The 21,919-nt window shown below is 40.7% G+C and overlaps 3 protein-coding genes across 7 annotated transcripts in view; 1 reads left to right on the forward strand and 2 right to left on the reverse strand.

The window, feature by feature from the left end:
- Cspp1 (centrosome and spindle pole associated protein 1) overlaps positions 1-21,919 on the reverse strand; it is a 102,841-nt gene that overhangs the window by 72,477 nt on the left and 8,445 nt on the right. For 4 of the 5 annotated variants that reach the window (XR_005287368.1, XM_038347305.1, XM_038347306.1 and 1 more), the window contains exons 2-4: positions 20,130-20,238; positions 17,090-17,189; positions 76-179 (exon numbers count right to left, since the gene is read on the reverse strand). Coding sequence is in view for 4 of the 5 variants with exons in the window: in XM_038347305.1 (XP_038203233.1) it covers positions 76-179; positions 17,090-17,189; positions 20,130-20,228 (303 nt within the window). In the remaining variant the exon portion in view is untranslated. Of the gene's footprint in view, positions 1-75; positions 180-17,089; positions 17,190-20,116; positions 20,239-21,919 lie in introns of those variants that run through there. The other variant, XM_038347308.2, reaches the window with a different exon arrangement.
- LOC119826201 (40S ribosomal protein S27) lies at positions 12,186-12,483 on the reverse strand. The gene has a single exon (XM_038347310.2). The coding sequence runs from the start codon at positions 12,439-12,441 to the stop codon at positions 12,187-12,189; it is 255 nt and encodes an 84-aa protein (XP_038203238.1). The 5' UTR covers positions 12,442-12,483; the 3' UTR covers position 12,186.
- LOC119826200 (60S ribosomal protein L7a-like) lies at positions 20,648-21,584 on the forward strand. The gene is made up of 2 exons (XM_038347309.1): positions 20,648-21,321; positions 21,571-21,584. The coding sequence occupies exons 1-2, from the start codon at positions 20,649-20,651 to the stop codon at positions 21,582-21,584; spliced, it is 687 nt and encodes a 228-aa protein (XP_038203237.1). The 5' UTR covers position 20,648.

A 21,919-nucleotide genomic window follows, 5' to 3' on the forward strand; every position in this document is an offset into this window, starting at 1 on the left:
TGATCAACACTTCCCAAAAGCAAATTTAAAGGATAAATTCAAACAAACACACAACTCATTAATAGAACATCTTACCTGAGTAAGATAGCGTCTATAATCTTGCCTCAATTCTTCTTTTAATTTATGTTTCTTCCGTTCATAGTCTTCTCCAAGTGGTAAACTTAATCCATAATCAATTCCTAAAAAAGAAAACAACTTAGGTAGCACATTCCTTTTCCAAGCAATTTCAGTGAAGCCCCTGCTGTAACAAAGCACAAAAGCACTGCACTCAGTTAGGCTTCATGTCTGCAAGGCACTGGTGGGCAACACAGAAACAACGGTAATTATTTCCACTGGGGAACCCCAGCCTTCTGTTCCGCTTCCCAGAACACTGTGTTCTATGTACCTATAATAAGCTAATTTTAGGTTATTATATATGCAAGGACTATGGAAGTGTCTATTACCTTTCTCCCTGTTTAGACGAATTATCATTATGCACCTTGTTCTTCTCTTCATTTGTTTTTATTGTTGCTGCTGTTCTGAAACCTATTCCCTCCAGCAAGGCTAGACTAACCAGAGTTTCCAGTGCCTCCCAAATACAATTTTTAAATTTTAATTTTTTAGAAAATAAACATGATCACTTTTAAGGCTAGAGACTGGCTGGAGACTGGCTCAGCTGGTCAAGTATTTACCTACTTACAGGAAGCTCTGGGTTGGATCCTTAGCACTGCATAAAATACTGTACTCCACACCTGTAATCCCAAAACGTGAGAGGGAGAGGCAAGAGGACCAGAAATTTCAGCCCATCCTTGGCTGCAAAGACTTTGAGGCCAGTTTAAAGTACATTAGACCCGGTCTCAAATTAATTAATTAATTTTAAATTATTTCTATAAATAGTTAACTAATTATAAAATAAAAATTATTATTTCTAAAATAAAATGCTTACAATTGCTCTGGGTACTACAGAAGAAAGAACAGATGAATTTATCATCTGTCATAAAGTTTCAAGGAATCATGGCTCTGAGCTCTGCGTGTGTCACCTGCTCTTGTTTCAGACTGCGAAACTTGGGAGGACAGGCCAAGGGTACCTATGTATAAATGGGTGTCTGCTGTTCTATACAACACTATAAACACTAATTTCTCCTGATAAAATATTTGGCCTATTTAATTCCTTGCTTACAAAGACGTTGACAGGCGCAGACACCCAACACCGCTCCACCACTCACATGGAAGGCACCTGACGCATCCCTGACTCATCCCGAAAGGAAACACAAAGGTACATACACATGCACACGTATGGCGGTCAGAGGACAACTCTTAGGACTCAGTGCTACAAGGCTACAGTGGAGACTCCAGGAATCAAACTTGGGTCACCAAGCCTAAGCACAAGCAATTCTACCTGCCAAGCCACTTTGCTGGCCTTACTTTTCTGTTGCTGTTAACTTTTAATTTTTTAATTAGCATACAAAATACTGGCCTTCCTTCATATATGCATCCTGTCATTCAGCAGGAGTATGCGCGTGGAACTAAAGCGTAAGATCATGAAAACAGAACACATGTTGTACTCAACTTTGTAACACCTGGCATACAACTTATACCTGAAATGTTTACCAAGGAAATGTACAAAATGAAGTGGACAAGGTGGCGCACACACGTGATGATGACAGCACTCAGGAGATGAGGAAGACGACCAGAAATTACAGGTCATTCTCACCTATATAGGGAGCTCAAGGCCTGTCTAGGAAACATGAGAACCTCTCTCAAAAATTACATAAATTTGAAAATGAATATATAAATGATTGGCTGAGCAAGAGGAAGAAACGAGAAAGAAGCGAGGGATAAGAATGTCATGCTCTCTGGTCTCAGCAGTTTGGCTGCACAGAGAGGAAGGACTCACAGTAACTAATAACCAGTTACCTATACAGTGACATGAAGTCACAATAGACACTCTATGGTGTCAAGGAGAAAAGGACAGCAGTTCTGAAAGGCTGATACCTTCCTAGAGGCCCAGCTTGACCAGGCCAAAAACAAGCAACCCGTGGCTTCCTGCAAGTTATGTTCTTACCGTGTCTTATACTACAATTTTGAATTCTAGAAGAACTGGAAGACAAACATGAAATTGTGCTCATTTATAAATTACTGAGCTTATTAAGTTCAACTATTAAGAGTGTTTGATCTTCACAAACCTAGGTACTCCCAAGCTGAAGCACATCGGAGACTCCAGGTTTAAGGTTTGCTTGGAGCTAGAGTGGGCCTGAGCACAGCCTGGGCATTAGTGAGACCCTGGCTCAGAAAGTCAAGAGGTTTAGGGATGGAATTCAGTGCTGGTCTAATAGGCAAAAAGCCCTGGATCCTATCCCCAGGACTGCAAGGGAAAGTATACCTGGTTTCCACTACTGATTCAAATACTATTTTTAACACTGGCTCAGTAATCAGTCATAGAGAATGCACCCTGTATTATTAGTAAATCTGTTATAACCTTAGAATGGTGGTCCTTTTAATTTCAGCATTTAAGAGGCAGAGGCAGTTGATCTCTCTAAGTCTGAGGCCTGCCTAGTCTATACAGCAATTTCTAAGCCAGGAAAAGATAAAACAGTTTACCATCTCAAAAATAAATTGATTAATTAAAAACAAATGAATGAATGAATGAGTAAGTTAGTTTTAGGTTTAGTCAGCACTAACCACCATCTAATTCCTTTTGTCATCTGGACTAAAATCTTACATTGTCAGAAGTGGGTCATAAAAACCAGGTCTGCCGAGACGAATCAGTGTGTAAAAGTGCATGCCTCGCAAGCCTGGCCAGAGTTCAGTGTCTGGAACCCACAGGAGGAAAGAGCCTATCCCAGTACGCTGTCTGCCCCCCACAGCCCGCCATACCCACACCCACACACACCCACACACACCACACACACAATGACAGTAATAAAGGAAAATATAAGTAAATAAAATTAATGGTACAGAACAACTTAGCTATTCTACTCATTTCCATAAAGTAGTGACAGTGACACCTGAGCTTGAGCTAAGAGACAGTGAGACTTACTTAGCTGCTGTCCCTGATGATTCTAGTGGCAAGAAAGTGCTAGTGTCAGTTCAAGTGATGTCACTTCAAATAAGCAGCAGTGACACTGGAGGCTAGCATCATGCTTCAGGGCCAACAATCAACAAGTATTAGACTTCACCTGAAGTATACAACCATTTTTAAATTAATTTGCCTCCTAAGAAAGTACTCAGAATAAACACTGTTCAAATTCCCACAGAGCACTTTCTTCCTCTCACGTTAACAACCAAGACAAATTATAGGGGGTGATTCCAAGCCTCTGCAGACATGAACTGCCAAAGTCTCGGCTCCAGAGGTGTTCCTGCAAAGAGCCACTGGACTGACGACCCAGGATGGAGAGCGCCAGCGTCGCATCTGCAGTAAGGTAGCCCACACCGAGTGTGCCACAAGAAATAACTGAGGGTCGCTGGCTGGCATCAGTAACCTTCCTTTGCCAATCTAAATCTTTATAGCCCTGCCATTTTGCCATAATCTGAATTCTAGAACAATATAAAATTCTTCTGCCACTTCTTATATTCTTTTTAAGTGACAAAACATGTACTTTGTCTTTTGGATAATATTTCTTTTCCCAATTTCCATAATTATTTTCAATTTTGTTTTTAACATCAGTCAGTCATGTTAAAATCGGCCAACCATAGTGAAGCTCATTAATGGTCCCAAGACAAAGCACAAGTTCAACACCACGAGCAACAACAGTAAGACCCTCAAAAACATTAAGAAAAAAGTCAAACCATGTAGATTCTATGAACAATCATAAAATCACTTGACTTTATTCAGCACACTGTAATCCTTTTGCTTTGTAGATTTCCAAACTGGTAACTTCAGAACATAGGTAGGTAGGTAGGTAGGTAGGTAGGTAGGTAGGTAGGTAGGTATGAAGGTAGAGATAAATCATTTATACTGGAACCTGAAGTGCTGACTTGCAGCATTTTTAAGAATCAGGGATTGTTGAAGGAGGTTTCTGTAGGGCCCAGTCCCGCAATAAACACAGAGAAACTGCATTAATTGCAATACTGTTTGGCCAATAGCTTAAGCATATTTCTAGCTAACTCTTATATCTTAAATTAATCCGTTTCTATTAATCAGTGTATCGCCACACGACTGTGGCTTACCAGCAAGGTTCCAGTGGGCTCCAGTGGAGAAGTCTCCTGCGGGCAGCTACATGGCTTCTCATTAACTCCACCTACTCTCTATATCTCTTCCATCCTGGCTATATTCTGTTAAGCCATTGGCCAAAAGCAGCTTCTTTATTAACCAATAAAAGCAACACATAGACAGAAGGACTTCCCACACCAAGCATGATTTCTAGAAATGTCAGCTAAAAATCACCCACGGACTTCAGATATACAATGCATTCCTGCTCAGGGCTTGGGAACTAGAGAGGAACCAAAAAAAAGAACAAAGACCGCTGAGAGTGTCCTAAGAGCACCTCAAGCTTGAGAACTGAGCAGAATCCACAGCAGGCGGAACAACTTTACTTTGTTACAGTAAAAAGATGAAAACCAAAATTAGCAACAGGAAGAGTAGTATGCAGCTAAGTCCAGCAGAAACCAGGCACCAGCTGCAAAGGGCTCCTCCCAGATGGGGTCACACACAACACAGTAGTCCCTTCAACCGCAGTTGTGACAACACACATAAGTGCTATTTCCCAGGAAGCTATTAGAGAATCAATGCCCAAGATTTTATAAAAATGACCAAGATTCTAGGTTTCTCAAAAGAAAGAAAATAGCATGCATGTGTTTGACACACACGGGGGCACAATGGGCCATTCTCATCATTTACCAGTAGTTTTACACGAGTGTGGTTAAGTTCAAGCCCAGGACAACCTTACAAGAAAACTTTCTAAAGACAAGCAGTTCAAGGTCAACGGCATCAACAGTTCTCTGTACAAGGAGGGACTAGAACAGAAGAGAAAAATAAAAGTGGGCTACCGTGCCAAGTGAGAACAGATCATGGAAGAAGTGAGAAAATACTTCATAAACATGATAATATTTTTTAATTAAATTTCAGAAACAACCATTAAATGTGGTTGTGTTTGAATTATTAGTGACCTGAAATCTGTGGTTGAGCAATAAAACAGAAAGCCTGATTAAACCTGAAGAGGAGAATTAGAGACAGAAAACATGAACAATTCTTTAAAAGTTTTGCTGTAACAGAGCATCAACTCCAAATGGATTATAGACCTGATACCCTGACCCTGTCAGAGGAAAAAGCAGGGAATGTGTGAAGTTGGATTTTTTTTTCTTTGGGCCACCAACCAGTTCCCAAAAACAGAGAGAGGGAGATTTATTATTAATTATGAATGCTTGGCCTTAGCTTAGGCTTATCTTAGATCTTTTAACTTAATTTAACCTGTTTCTCTTCACCTACGTTTTGCCTCATGGCCTTTTACCTTTCTTTCATTCTGTCTGTCCTATTTTCCTGCTTCCTCTATGCTGGCGGGCCAGCCCCTGGCATCTCCCTGTTGTCTCTTTTACTTTATCCTTTTTTCCTCTCAAGCCTAAACTCCTCCTCCTACTGACTCTCCATTCCCAGAAGTCCCACCTACACCTCCTTCCTTGCTATTGGCCATTCAGCTTTTTATTAGATCAAACAGATGCTGTAGGCAGGCAAGGTAAAACAGCAGCACATCTTTACACATATAAATAAACAAATGCACACACTTTTTCATAGTTACGCAAATAGTCCACAACATAAACAAATGCAAAGCATCTTTACACAGCTAAAGAAATGCATCCCATATTTGCATAGTTAACAAATATGCTTCAACTTTACCACAGAGGTGAGCGTCTGCAGAAACACAGTGCCCGCTGGACACGACAGCACCACACACACAAGTCACAGCAGCTGAAACTGCATACACAAAGTCAAGATCCAAACCAAAAGGAGTGGGCAGGCCCACACGGAAATCTACCCTAGCTGTGGAGTGCTAGAACATGATGTGCTAGCTTTCCTCTCAGATGTGGCCCCTCGGGTGCCACACAGCCCTTCACCCATACACACACAGATGGCACTAAGTGGACTATTTTTCAAAAGACAACAGAGTTGCGAGGGGAAGTGACGGAGTCGATAGAGTAGGAAATGGAGGGGAGAGTGGAGGAGGCTGACTCAATCAAAACACACTGTATACATATATGAAATTGTTTTAAAAAATCAGTAATTTTTTAAATAACTCTGTGGCTGTTAAAGTTTTATTCACTCAAATTCAGCTGTACAGGCAACACACACAAAAGATTGGATTTCACTATTAGAGACTTTGCCAAAGACCTAAAAAAAGCAAGATGAAATCATGCAAGGAATTCTATTAACTGGGCCATGGAATTAAGTTGTTTAGGTCAGAATATTTTATTACCATGACCAAAAGCAACTTGGAAGAGGAAAGAGTTCCTGTTCACACTTCCAGGTAACAACCTCTAAGAGAAGGAAGTCAGTGCAGAAACTCCAGCAGGAACTGCCCCCTGTTCAGCTGGCTTTCCTTCACAGCCCAGGCCCATAGTGGGCTGGGACTTCTCAAGTCAATCAACACAGGCAATTCCTCAGACATTGGCCACAGGCAAATCTGAGCAAGGCAATTCCTCAACTGAAGCTTACTTTTCCCAGGTAACTCTAGGTTATGTAAAACAACTAGCCAGCAGTTCTACTTGGGTTTTTTGTTGTTGTTGTTGTTGTTGTTGTTGTTTATTTAGAGCCTGGGTCTCCTGCAGCCAAGGCTGGCCTGAAACTCTCTATATAGGTAAGGACAACCTTGAACTCTCATCCTGTTTCTGCCCTCTTGGTGCTGTGGTAAAACACCTGCCTCTACTTACCTAGCAGTAAAATTTTAAGCTATTTGAGTAAGGTCATGAAGTTTTACAGATTTGCAGTCTTTCCAGTTAATTCATGCCCACACAGACAGTTAGACATATACACAATAATTATTTTTCAGATAAAAAGATATCTCAAATTATCAATTGATATATTTCAAGGTTTTAGAAAAATGAGAACAATCCAAAGTGAAAAACAGTAGAAAATAAGAAATAATAAAGATCCACGTGTAAATTAGTGAAATAAAGATTAAAAAAATAATACACAGACGAGCAAGAAAAGACTTGGTTCTTTTAAAAAATAAAATGAAACCGACAAATTCCTAGCCAATTTAACCAAAAGAAAGAAAAGAATCAAGTTAATAAAATTAAATATGATAAAGTAGAAGTTACTATGGATTCCAATAGGGTGTATTATGAAAAAAAAAAAAACATTTTCACAAAGAGCTAAAAATCTGTTTCAAAAAGAAGTGTATAAATTCCAACACACAGACGACCTGCCAAACCTAAATCAAGATACAACCTAATTAAATCTATAATAATGAGACATTCCCAATGTAGAAGAGTCCACGACCAAATAATTTCACTACCAAACTCTGCCAAGCTGCTAACAATGCCCCTCAAACTGTCCCCAAAACAGAAACAGAAGGAACAGTATGAAACTCACTTTTTGAAGGCAGTATTACCCTGATGCCAAAATCAGTTAAGAACACAAAAGAAAACTACGGATCAATTTTCCTGATGAGCATGGATTTAAACATTCTTGAAAATAAAACTCAAGAACACATTAAGATCATATACACCATGACTGGGCTGATTAGTTTCTCATCAACTTGATGTAAACTATAGTCATCTGTGAAGAGGGTATCTAAATTGAGAAAATGTATCTATCAGACTGGCCTGAAGTCTGTGGGGCATTTACTTGATTAATAACTGATGTGGGAAGGTCCCAGCCCACTGTGGGAGGTGCCACCCCTGGAAAGTGGTCCTGTGTTATGATATGTTATAATAATCTTTTTGTACACTGTGAAGATGTGTCTCTGTCAAGGCGCCTTCTGATTAGTTTAATAGAGTTGAACGGCCAATAGCTAGGCAGAAGAGGATAGTCAGACTTCAGGGAAGAGACAGAAACTCTGGGTTAAAATCTGAGTGGGGAATTTGCAGTCCAGACACTGGAGCAAGTGGGATGCAGGGTACTGAGCAGAGGTAAGGAGCCACGTAGCAGAACATAGATTAAAAGAATGAGTTAAAGTTGTAAGAGCTAGTTGGGAACAAGCCTAAGCTAAAGCCAAGCTTTCATAATTAATAAGAAGTCTCCATGTCATTATTTAGAGATGGCAGTTCAAACAAAGCCCTGGGTTAACGAGCCAAGCTGAAGAAGCCATAGAGAGGATGACGCCAGTAAGTATTACTCCTTCAGGATTCTGCTTCAGTTTCTGCCTCCGGTTCCTTCCTGTCAGGGTGAACTATAAGCTGTGTGTAGACTGAAAAGATCTCTTTCCTCCTCAGGTTGCAACAGAAACTTTCTCCTTATTTCAGCAACAGAAAGCCATCTAGGACAATGACCAGTCTTATGTCATTTCGGGGATGCAAGGTGAGTTCAACATATACAGATCCTAAATGTAATTCAACATATTAATTGACTTAAGGACAGAAATTATATAACCACCTCCAACAATGCAGTAAGGGCTTTTTACAAAGTTCAACATCCCTTGATAATAAAAAGCCCTGAAGAAATTAGGAATAGAAAGAACAGGTCTCAACATAAGGAAACTTTAGACACTGAATAAAGAAAATTAAAATAGCCAACACTATTGTGGAAAATGGCTGTATTACCCAAACCATCTGCTGATATAGAATATTATTTTTAGATGTGTGACTTTTGTTTATGCGGCATTTGTTTAACTCTGTGAAGCTGTGATTCTTTGCCTATCTAAAGCACCTGATAGTCTAATAAAGAGCTGAATGGCCAATAGTGAATCCAATCCAGGAGCAAGGATATGTGGGGCTAGCAGGCATAGAGTATAAACAGAAGGAGAAATCTAGAAAAGAAAGAGGAGCAAGAGACATCAGGAGAGGAGGACATCGGGGGTCAAGGGCCAGGGGCCAGCGGCCAGCCACTCGGCCACCCAGCCAAACACGGAACATGAAGGAAAGTAAAGATATACTGAAGAGACGGTAAAAGCCCTGAGGCAAAAGGTAGACGGGGTAATTTAAGAAAAACTGGCTAGCAACGAACCAGACTAAGAGCGGACATTTGTAAGTAATAACAAGCCTCCGTGTGTGATTTATTTGGGAGCTAAGTGACTTATTTGGCGGGCCCCCAAAAGAGAAAAGAGACAAAAGAGTAAAGAGCGGAAAAATACCAACAACTACAATCTACAGAGTCAATGCAATCCATACCAAACCTAAAGACACTGTCTCAGAAAAAAAAGTTAAAATTCATATTGAAAAGAAAAGGTCTCGAATAGCTAAAACGATCCTTAATTGAAAGAGTCATGTTAGAAGAACATAAAACCTGATCTTAAATTATATTACTGAGCATGGCAGTGGCAAGCCACTCTTTAATCTCAAACTCCTGCAGAGGCAGGCAGATTTCTGTTGAGTTCAAGGCCAGCCAGGTCTACACAGCAAGTTTATGGAGGGTCAAGGCTATACAGAGAAACCCTGTCTCAGGGAAGGTAAGGGAAAAGGGAAGGAAAGAGAGAGAGAAGAAAAAGAAAAAAATTTTTTACTGAGCCACAGTAACAAAAGTGGCACAAAAACAGACTTAAAGGAGCTGAGGAAATTGCTCAACAATAAAACACCTGTCTTACCAGCATAAGAGGGTAAAAAGAGCAATGAGCACCTGATATCCAACACAAAAGAGGCAGAGAAATAAGAATCCTTCAGGTTTGCTACCCGGTCACTAGCCAAATCAGCAGGCTCCATTCAGTGAGAGTCCCCATCTAAATAAAAATATGATAAAGAGGAACGGAGAGATGGATCAGTAGTTGCTGCTCTTCCAGAGTTTAGTTCCCAGCACCCACATCAACAGCTCACAACCGCCTATAGCTTCAGTCTGGGGGGAACTGACCCATTCTTTTGGCCTCCACAGCTCCACAGGAATCTGCACACACAGCGTATGTAAACAAATTTTGTGAGATTATTTGTTAGGTGTGATAGTACATGACTTTAATCCTAGCACTCAAAAGACAGAGGCAGGTGGGCTATATAGTGAGAGCCTGCCTTCCAAAAAAGAGGGGGAGAAAGGTAAAGACTAATAAATTGTAGCAGTTGCATACACGAATGCATGAATGCATAGGCACACACAAACACACAGGGGATGAGGCACAGCAAACAATGGACTAGAATAGAGCACCCAAAAATAAATCCATATACGTGCAACTACCTAATCTTTAACAAAGCTGTTAACACACACACACTAGGGAAAGGGCAGCCTCTTTAACAACTGGTGCTGGTAAAATCAGGTTTTCACACATAGACAAATGAAACCAAATCCATCTCTCTCATCCTGCGCAAAGAAATCAATTTAAAAATGGATCAGAGACCTTAATATCTGACCTGGAACACTGAAGTCTAAAGGAAAGCATAGGAAAAACACGTCAAGACAGAGCAAAGGCAAGAATTTCCTGCACACGACTACTCCAATAGCTCAGAAATAATCCAACAAGTGGCAAATGGGATGGCATGGGATCGCAAAAGTACTGCACAGGCAAGAAAGTAATCACCAGAGCGATGAGACAGCCTACAGAAGGAAGAAACCTTTGCCAATGACACACCAAAGGATGAGTATCCAGGGTATAGAAACAACTGTGAAAACATAAACCCATCAAAAGAGCAGATCATCTAATCAATAAATGGGTTAATAAGCTGAAAAGATAATTCCCGAAAGAAACAATAAAAGCAGCCAATTATTCAAGGAACAGTGAGATGGTTCAGCAAGTAAAAATCCCTTACCCAAAAAGTCTGATGACCTCCTTCAGTTCCTGGATCCCATGGGGAGGGCGAATTCCATCTAGTGAAAACAGTCCCTGATCTTCATACAGATGCCCAGAGTCTCATGTCCACATTTCATACACACACACTAATAAATGTAGTTAAGAACCAAGGAGAAGATGTGTTGAGGGCCAGTTCTATAGCTCAGTGGGTAAAGGCACCTGCTCCCAGGCCTGACAGCCTCCATTTAACTCCATTCAATGAAAGGAAGGAGAATTGACTTCCACAAGTTGTTCTCTGACCTCCATAAGGCTGCCACCCCCAAATAATAAATAAATATAATGTATTCTTAAAAGATGTGTTCAACTATAAGGTTAAGGGAGCAAAGGGAAAGTGATGGGAGAGGGGCAGATAAAAACAAATGTAGTAACATATATACATATATAAAGACTCCATAATAAAAATTCTCACCTTGTATACTAATGTAAAACTTAATTTAAAAAAATAGAAATCTATGTGAAAGTTACTGATGTGCTGACCTTCACAAGATTTATCAAAATATTAGTTACTGCTTCCTGAGGACCAGCCTCCAGCAGCGCAGGGCTTGAAGGAACCCAAGGAGTCAGCGCACTAGACTTTTCTGTCTGAGGGGGTGGGGAAAGACACACACTCTCTCGATGGTTCCTTCAGACCTTCTCATTATTCTCCTTTAGTATTCTCCATTCTCTATCTTTATCTCTGTCCAGAAATGTCCCTTCTGTCTCTCTTGAGGTTTTCCTTCTCACTCTCTTGATGTTTCTAATCCCTCACTCTTGATGTTTTCCTCTCCCAGCTCTTTCATTCTGGATGTCTTTCTTCTAATTCATTTTAACTGTCTTTGTTCTTTCCCTTTCAGCTTACATATCCCAGCAAAATTTTTTAGGCAATATAAAAATTACAATATGGTCACATTTTGGTTTTCAAGTGAATGATTACAATGAATACTAGTGAAAAACAGCGTGTTTTGCACATCCCTTACACAATTAAACATTTTATGTATCACAGGTGAAAAACAAATTTTTCAAGAACACACATATACATTCACACTCAAGCAACTTGTTATAGATTAACAATGTGTAAGTAAGCAGGATGCTCTGTTACTGGAAGGCTGTGTTTTTCAGTGACAAAAAAAGAACCAATCACTTTATTACTTATCTCAAAAGGTAAACTTCTAAGAAATCTTCAAGGAATCACAAATCTAAACTTTCACATATGAAAAAGAACCAGTCAGCTCTATTTTAAATCTTGAGAGTGCATATCCACTCATCAATAGTTTTTTTTTTTTTTTTTTTTTTTTTTTTTTTTTTTTTTTTTTTATCCAAAATGTGTTTATTGGGATGGTTCCCACTCATCTCGAATCAGGTGTTTTCAGTGCTGCTTCCTCCTGAAGGAGCATCCTTCTGTCAGTCTTGCTTTCCCGCCTGTAGGCTGACAGAGGACAGTGGAGCAGCCGACACACAAGACTACCGTCTGTGCATGGCTAAAGACCGTGGTGATTTTATAGCATCCTGGGCACTTCACATCCATAAAGTAGGAATTGGGGCTCTGCACCAGGCGCTTTTTCTTGTGTTTCCTCTTTTCCTCCTCTGGAGAGGGATGAAGGAGATCCTTTGCGAGAGGCATGTTCTTGTAAGGAGGTCGTCACCGCCGGAAAGGCAATAGTTTCTTTTATCAGGAGATTGAAGACAGAAATGGGCATAAGGAATTAATCATCACCTTTGGTCATCAACGAGCCCTAGCTACGTTAGCCAATCATAATTGGGGGCTTTGTCTTGTCCCCTGACCTCAACGAGTTCCTCATTCAATTATATGTCTTCTTAAAACTTTAAATTATCTTCTTGGGCTTTTTTTTTTAACCTCAAAACTATTATCAAAACATCTGATCTAACATGAAGTTATTCTAAGATTGTCTGTCATTCAGCAAAAGATGCACACCAAAACCTATGACTGCATCTTTCAGCATGAAGATTGAAGGAGCTCAGGCCACCCTGGGTCCTGGGACTCAACTGTTTTCCTTAATCATTAACTGGACCTTGTATTTATTTTATTCATCAAAACTCTGTATAAGCTAACACTATTATTATCAATTAGACAGTACAGCTTAGGGAGGAATCATCTCATAATAATCCACAGGTAAAAATGCCCAGTAGAACAGGATGTTTTCATGAGATAAAAACACTATATTACAGGCAGTGGGGAATCTCCCACATGCATTCACACCATGCCAGATACCAGAGAAAGATGGTATCAGCAAACAGGCAAAGACACAGCAGAAGCAAAGACATACTGGAGTCTGTGGTCTCAGGGCCTTATCTAGCCGAAATTCATCTATCAGAGATTTGCCTCCTGGTAGTCTGACACCTCGAATTTCTTTTTTCCCCCCAGGACAGGGTTTCTTAGTAGCTATGGAGCCTGTCCTGGAACTAGCTCTTGTAGACCAGGCTGGTCTCAAACTTACAGAGATCCGCCTGCCTCTGCCTCCCACGAGCTGGGATTAAAGACATAAGCCACCACCACCCAGCTTTGATTCCTCAAGATTTTCTACACAATGAATCATGCCATCTGCAAACAAAGGTAATTTACTTCTGAGCTTTCTAAATCATTCTCAAGAATTACCAAAGTAGTTTCTCCAAAAACAATATAGCCAGTTGGGAAAATGAAAATCATCTGTGGACTTCTGAACTTAAACCAGGTATCCAAAGTCAGGAATGGTTCCAAACTCTCAAGCCTCCTGCCCCAAGCAGGTATATAATGCCATTCCTGCCTTGCTCTTCTGTTTGGTCTGGGGAGAGGCAGTGAGAAGAGAGGGAGGAAAAGCAGGAGAGGAAGAGAAATGAAGGGGGAAGTAAGGGGAAGAGAAAGAGTGTGAGTGTGTGTGTGTGTGTGTGTGTGTGTGTGTGTGTGTGTGTGTGTACGTGAGAGAGTTACAGGGTTTGAACCCAGGTCTCTGTAAATGTGTGACACACACTCTGCCACTGTTACATCTGTGACCTTTGTAGAGGACACTCTTGTAGCAAATTCACCTCTTAAACACTGAAGTTTATCTAATCCAAATCTAGGAACTTGGTTTCAGAAGACATTATAATACTACCTTAAATCTTTTTAAGGGATGTAAAATGGAAAGTAACAATATTATCCATGTATATCATTATCTTAAAGAAATGTATTTACAAAATTATAAAATTTCGTGTTACTTGCTATTTGTACATTAAGACTTCAATAGTTTTCACTGGCAAAAATGAGTATTTGTGGTTTATATATATTATTTCTGATTATTACTACTATATTTAACTATGCTATCATAGATACAGTTGACCAGACTGACCTGTATTGGATGAGAATCTAAGATCCCTACACAGGCGAGACATCATTTGAGGCAGCTTCTCCTCACTGTTCGCCACTGTACACGAATCCTGTTCCTGCTTCTCTCACACAATAAACAAGATAAAATGGAGCTGGCTAGTTTTATGTCAATTGTCCCAAGTTAAAGTCATCTGAGAGGAGGAAACCACAGTTGAAAAGAATGCCTCCATAAGATCAGGCCTGTAGAGCATCTTCTTAATTAATGGGGAGGGCACAGCCCACTGTGGGTAGGGCTACCCTTGGGCTAGTTGTCCTGAGTTCTACAAGAAAGGAGGCTGAGAAAGCCATGAGGAGCAAGCCAATAAGCAGCCCTCCCTGCATCATCTCCTGCCTCTACGTTCTTGATCTGTTTGAGTTCCTGCCTTAGCTTCCCTCAATGGACTGTGATTCAGGATATGTAAGCCAAATAAATCCTTTCCTTCCCAAGTGCTTTTGGTCATTGCATTTTATAATGGCAATAGTAACCCTAGCCAAGACAAAACTGTATAGCATTCATTAGTATTCACTGTAAATCATATAGTTATTTTAGTTGAAAAATCTTAAAAGGTCTATATTAAATTAAACTCTATATTCCCAAGAGAACTGAATGAGAACATTCATTCATTCATTCAAAATTATTTTTTCCAAGCAAAGAACATGCCAAGCATTGTGTCAGCTAGCAGAAACACAGTCCACCCCATCCCAACAGTGAAAGCTAAAATTAGACCAGGAGATGAGAAGCCACTGAAGAGTCTGAAACATAGACTAACATCTCAGATTCGTTTCTGGAAGAGATACCAAACAGCATCAGAGACATAACACAGCTGCATAAAAGAAAGAGAACACTGGAAGGTTAGCACACCACTCAGAGAGGAAGCCTGCAGACAAGAGTACCGGTGGGATTAGAGAAACGTGAACTCACTCGACAGCAGGAATTTTAGTCTATTAAAAGCCACTGCACCTTCCTAATTATCTGATGTAACAAGCAAAGGAAAAGGGGAGTCAAGAATGAGGAAGCAGCTTGCTAAGATGGCAAGAGGCCATGGTGTCCACACAGAAGCATCCAGTAGGAAGCATAAAAGTAGTGGAGTGGAAATAAATTCAGAAGAAACTGAGATTTGAGTACAGATTTTCAAATCAGATTTATACTGTCTGAAAGAAAGGCCTATGAGTGGATACAGTTATGAAGCAAAAGGAACAGCCTCAGTCAGAACTCCAAGTCACTCCAATTTGAGAACAGGCAGAGGCTGCTGAATATTATATTTTAGAATATTACTCGTACGTAAGGGCATAGAATAACTCCCTTGCAGAAAATGTAAAACACAAGGAAACTTTATTATTAATGGCCCAATTACATGTCAATTGTCTTCTCATACATATTCAACTATCCCTGGAAGACAATGTCCACACTGTAAGGAAAAAACAAGCAAGCCACATCACAAAGCATGGCAGCCCAATCAGCCAAGCTGTAAGCCCAGAATTTCAGTGATTTTGCCTGACTATAAGAGCTTAGTATCTAAAATAATCTACTATTAAATTTTTTAATTATTCCTTTGAATTTTAATTTATACAAATTTCAAATGAGAAAAATAATCCAACTTATTTTATATTTATACCTTTAATTTTATTGTAGGAATGTTTTGCCTACACGTATGTCTGTTCACTATGTGTGTGCCTGGTACCAGAGGACATTAGCAGAGGGCATTGGATCTCTGAAACAGGACTTACAGGCAGGCAGCTCTAAGTCACTAAATGGGTGCTAGGAACTGAATCTGAGTCCTTGAACCAGGCCAGTGAAAACAGGGGCTGAACCAACGACCTCACCGTATGACTTGCTTTTGTGGACACGTTTCAACCACCACCAATGAATCACACAAGATACATATTATTGACAATATTTGTGTGTTTTAAAATTAAAAATTTATCAACAAACTAGTATTTTTAAAAAAGTTTCCAAATACTTCATACTAAGACATAATTTTAAAAATAAGTATGGCTGAAGTACTAACTTTATAGATCCATTGTGGTCATCAACAATAGAAGAATGGTCTTTGGGCCACAGAGCTTGCCATGTGTAAGGCCCCGAGTTCAATCCCTAGCAGCTATGTAGAAAACTCGGTGTGGTGCTTGCTTGGAATCCAAAAAGAAACAAACAGAACCAATATCTGGAGTATGGCCAGCAAGCACAGTCTAACTGCCAAGCTCAGTTCCCGGTCTGGGAGCCTGTCTCAAATAGTGGGTCTCTCAGCCTGGTGGTAATGGCGCACACCTTTAAACACAGCACTCAGGAGGCAGAGACAGGCTGATCTCTGTGAGCCCGAGGCCATCCTGGTCTATAAGAGCTAGTTCCAGGCACCAAAGTTACACACAGAAACCCTATCTCAAAAAAAAAAAAGTGGATCTCTCCTGAGAACCCCACGCAAGGATAGCCTCTGGTCTCCATACACACATAAAAAGTGATCCTGAGTAACTTTTCATATACCTTATACTTCCTTGATTCTTTCTTATTAAAATTATTTGTATATGTATGTGCACACCACCATGTGGGCCTTGGTGGCAAGCATCTTTACCAGGTGAGTCATCCTGCCAGATACTGCAAATTTGAAACAAAGCGAGTCTACCATTTTTAATCATCAAAAAGCAGACTCTCTCATGTACACACAAAACACACTCAAAACTTTTTTAAATTTTGTTACTAATTTTCAGTATGTCACACATTTTCTAATATTATTTCCATCAGTCACAACCAGACAACATCAATGAAATGGGTACAAAGTTCTCCAAGTTACATTTCATATGTAGTCTGTATTGCCACATGTAAGATTCCAAAATAAAGGTCCAAAGACATCTTTTTTGTCCTGAAGAAACCTCTTTCACCATGCCCTGCTAAGGATATCTTAAAATCAATTTTACACACAGATTACCATACCTAAGGATCCCTTGGGCTGCTGGCTGTTCGGTGGTATGTTCTCCTTAGCCATAGAGATTAATAGCTTACTGTTTTCAGAGAGTTTCTCTGCCGCCTTTCCCTGAAAAAGACATGATATTTACAAATCAAAGGGGGACACCACAAAATGTACAATTTATCTCAATACTCAATGTACCAAATAACTTAGAAAAAAATACACAGCAGAGAGACTGGTTTGAGAAATTAATCAAAATCATTTACATACTGTAACAGCTGTTCTGATACTTAACTCATTATCTTAGAAACAGGAGTCTCTATGAAATGCCAGGCACTGTGCCAGCACAAGAAGCATAAGAGTACAAACAAACTTGAAAGCTTCTGCTACAGAGTTTAGTGTCCACTGCTGGGGGGGGCGGGGGGGGCACAAAAGAAGTAACAGTTAGAGCACATGATGTGTAAAGAGTGTGTAGGAGAGCCGGGCGGCGGTGGCGCACGCCTTTAATCCCAGGACTCGGGGGGCAGAGGCAGGCGGATCTCTGTGAGTTCGAGACTAGCCTGGTCTACAAGAGCTAGTTCCAGGACAGGCTCCAAAGCTACAGAGAAACCCTGTCTCGAAAAAACCTAAAAAAAAAAAAAAAAAAAAAAAAAGAGTGGGTAGGAGACAGCTCATTCGGTAAAGTGTGCTCTCTGCCAGTCTGAGGACAGGAGTCTGGATTCCCAACACCCATGTGGAAGCCAGGCCCAGCAGCATGTCTATAACATGTGTCTGGGGATCAGAGACACACACAGAGATCTTGAAGTTCATTAGCCAGGCAGCACAGCAAATTCTAGAAACTCCAGGTTGAGTGAGGGGTGCCCATCTCAAAAAAGAGGGTGGCAGCAATCGAGGAAGACTTCCTTCCACACACTCAAAGCTACATGCACACATGGATATGTCCACAAGAACATATTCGTATCCCCTTCTCTGACAGGGAGGTCTATGAAGACAAATGACAGAGCACGATTAAAGGCCCAGGAATGCCGAGGGAAGGACTGTAGGCCGCAACAAGCAGTGACTCGACCTCGCACTTAAAAATCTTTTAATAAAGCTGTAAAATGCTCAAACATGCAAACTCACCCTCAGCATCAAATAACTATGAGCATACCATGCCACTGGGTGAGGGTACCAATCTGAATCCATCCCTGAGTCTACTGAACTATGAGTATATGCTGCCCAGGGTGAGGGTACCAACCTGAATCCATCCCTCTGTCTACCTGAACAAAATATTTAACGCCTTTTAGTCTTGTTTTGTTTATCTCTAAAACAAAATGGCCCTACTTGATAAAGATCTTACAAGTAGATGAGGTGCACAGCAGCTGCTGACGTAACCCCTTGCACGGCAGACTGTTTGGAAGGGAACAGCCGCTGACAGGGCTTCAAGAACAAGCGCTCAGTGTCTACCAACTCTAGCATCTCGGTCTCATAACTTCCCAGTGCCTCAGTTTTCCTACCTGAACAATCATAATGAAGAGATTTTTATCTCAAACAGAACATTTCAATATGACCTTTTAAAGCTATGACATAATCTATATTTATCCCTCATATGTTAATTTATGTAAATAAAATATATGACAAGAATATCATGATTAACATCTATATTTGATAATCTCTGTGTGGGACAGACGCTAAACCAGAGATGCTAGGAAACAGGTAAGCCAGAAATGACTTGAACGAGCCATTTTATAGAGACATATGGCACAGCAGGTGTCTTGCTACAGCCCTCTAAGTCCTGAGGGATGGCACCCATCTGCCTCGGTGCAGATTCCCAGAGCCCAGGAAGACTCCTAGCACAATCTTAGTATTTGCTAAACGAAAAATCACTCATGTCAGAATAAAAAACAATTTAAGAAAACTTTCCAGACATTTCTTTTCAGAAACAACTGCTAACATACATGTTTTAAAAAGCAAATAGTACTGTGGTGGGATATTTGTACACTGTGTGAAGATATATTGCTATGACTGGTGTAATAAAAAGATCAACAGCCAATAGCTAGGCAGGAGGAATAGGCAGGATTTTTGGGGAGAGAACTCCTTCAGCCAATAGCCTTTAAGATACCCCGACCCACTTTGGGCGTGGTCCCATGTACTTATAAATGCAGATGAAAAGCATAAGCAGGCCTCCTGGCTGGTTCTGGCTCTTTCAGAGTGTGCTACCACCAAGTAACTTGCAGCACACTACATGAGGAGAATCTTGGTGCACAGAAGATACCAGGAGATACGGAGAGGAAACAGAAGGTACATGATTAAAGGGAGGTACTGTCATGTGATAAAATGCAGATTAATATAAATATAATTTCAATGTAATATAAATATAATTTAAATTGTAAGGGCTAATTATGAACAATCCTAAGCTACTAGTCAAGCTTTCATAATTAATAATATAACAAATAATAATAATTATTTGGGATAATTATTTGGTTGGCAGGACAGAAAAGATTCATTACATAGTACAAGATAAATTACCCCAATAAATTTACTAATATGTATTTTTAAACCTTTTTTTAATCAGTAAATGCTCTTTTTCACATAAAGATCTGAGAACTTGCTTTTACACCTGTTCTGCTTAACCTCTGTCTGGTCCTTCTGACTCCCAATCATCTTGGTAAAACACATAATCAAGCATTAAAACTCCAACAAAAGAGAATATCATGGGATATGAAATCCCACCAAAAATGCATTCAAAACCTCTCAATTCACGTCTAGAGTCTGACTCTCCAAATCAGAACAAGGGCATACTAATCAAACTAAGTATGAGATGGAAGAGTCTCACTGCTGGAATCTTCAGAGGCGGTCTTAGTGAAACATGCTTGGTTGTTTTTTCATGTTGGTTGGGGTGGGGGTGGTTGTGTTTGTTTCTTTGTGACATAGGATCTCACTATGTAGCTCTGACTGGCCTAGAATTCTTGCTGTACAGAACTCACAGCAATCCACCTGCCTCAGCCTCCCAAGTGCTGGGATTAAAGGCATGCACCACCACACCCAATATAATAGACACGTTGGGAGACTACCAACTAATCTTGCCTTCATCTCCATGTAAGGCGGGTCTCTTTCCAGCTGTGCTCTGTCTCTGGCCAGTTTCGCTTTCTGCTCTTCAAGAAATTCATCCAAGCTATCTGTCATTTTGTAGATTCTGAAAAAAAAGAAGTCTTCAGTGAGCACAACTATATTGTAGTGTTTTAAGTAAAGTATTAAGACAAGCTCTTAGTCCACAGGTAGTATTTCATCTCAATCACACTGGGAACTTCAAACTGAAACATGAACATAAATACCATATGTCTGTCTCTCTCTTCCTCTCCAATTTCCCATAAAAGGCGACAAACACAGGTTAAAGTACAGAAAAAGAAAGGCAGTCAATAGACCCATGCATGAAAAGTTCACAATGAAAAACATTCGATACAATTATAAACTGAAGAAATTAACAGAAGAAATCAACAGCTATTACCATAATCCATATTCACACAATCAAAAACAAAAAGGAAATAAGAACTTAAATCTTTAAAACACTTTTCCCTGTCTTTCTCTCTCCTCCAGCCCGGCAAGATGCCCAAGGGAAAGAAGGCCAAGAGGAAGAAGGTGGCCCCGGCCCCCGCCGTCGTGAAGAAGCAGGAGGCGAAGAAGGTGGTGAATCCTTTGTTTGAGAAGAGGCCTAAGAACTTTGGCATTGGGCAGGACATCCAGCCCAAGAGAGATCTCACAGGCTTCGTCAAACGGCCCCGCTACATCAGGCTGCAGCGGCAGAGGGCCATCCTCTATAAGCGGCTCAAAGTTCCTCCTGCCATTAACCAGTTCACCCAGGCCCTGGACCGGCAAACAGCTACCCAGTTGCTTAAACTTGCCCACAAGTACAGGCCAGAGACCAAGCAGGAGAAGCAGCAAAGGCTGCTGGCCCGTGCTGAGAAGAAAGCTGCTAGCAAAGGGGATGTCCCAACTAAGAGACCACCTGTCCTTCAAGCGGGCGTCAATACAGTCACCACTTTGGTAGAGAACAAGAAGGCTCAGCTGGTGGTGATTGCCCACGACGTAGACCCCATTGAGCTGGTCTTCCTGCCTGCCCTGTGTTGGAAGATGGGGGTCCCCTACTGCATCATCAAGGAAAAGGCCAGGCTGGGGCGGCTGGTCCATAGAAAGATGTGCACCACTGTTGCCTTCACACAGGTTAACTTGGAAGACAAGGGTGCTCTGGCCAAGCTGGTGGAAGCTATTAAGACCAACTCAACGGCCGGGTGGTGGTGGCGCACGCCTTTAATCCCAGCACTCGGGAGGCAGAGGCAGGCGGATCTCTGTGAGTTCGAGACCAGCCTGGTCTACAAGAGCTAGCTCCAGGACAGGCTCTAAAGCCGCAGAGAAACCCTGTCTCGAAAAAACAAAAAAACAAAAAAACAAAAAAACAAAAAAACCAAAAAAAACCAAAAAAAAAAACCAAAAAAAAAAAAAAAAAAAAAAAAAAAAAAAGAAGACCAACTCAACGACAGATAAGATGAGATCCGCCACCACTGGGGAGGCAACGTCCTGGGTCCTAAATCTGTGGCTCAAATTGCCAAGCTGGAAAAGGCAAAGGCCAAAGAACTCACCACTTAACTGAGTTAAATGTACTGCTGAGTTTTCTGTACATAAATATAATTACAAAATTTCAAAAAAAAACTTTTCCCTGAAAAACGGCTTCCTAACTATTTTAAATTAATTTTGAGCTGGGCGGTGGTAGCCCACGCCTTTAATCCCAGCACTAGGGAGGCAGAAGCAGGTGGATTTCTGTGAGTTCGAGGCCAGCCTGGTCTACAGAGCTAGTTCCAGGACAGGCTCCAAAACTACAG

The sequence above is a fragment of the Arvicola amphibius genome, chromosome 11 (assembly GCF_903992535.2).
Source record: "Arvicola amphibius chromosome 11, mArvAmp1.2, whole genome shotgun sequence".
NCBI lineage: Eukaryota > Metazoa > Chordata > Mammalia > Rodentia > Cricetidae > Arvicola > Arvicola amphibius.

Coding starts and splice junctions, on each gene's coding strand:
- LOC119826200 (XM_038347309.1), top strand. CDS start 20,649: ATGCCCAAGGGAAAGAAGGCCAAGAGGAAGAAGGTGGCCCCGGCCCCC.
- LOC119826201 (XM_038347310.2), bottom strand. CDS start 12,441: ATGCCTCTCGCAAAGGATCTCCTTCATCCCTCTCCAGAGGAGGAAAAG.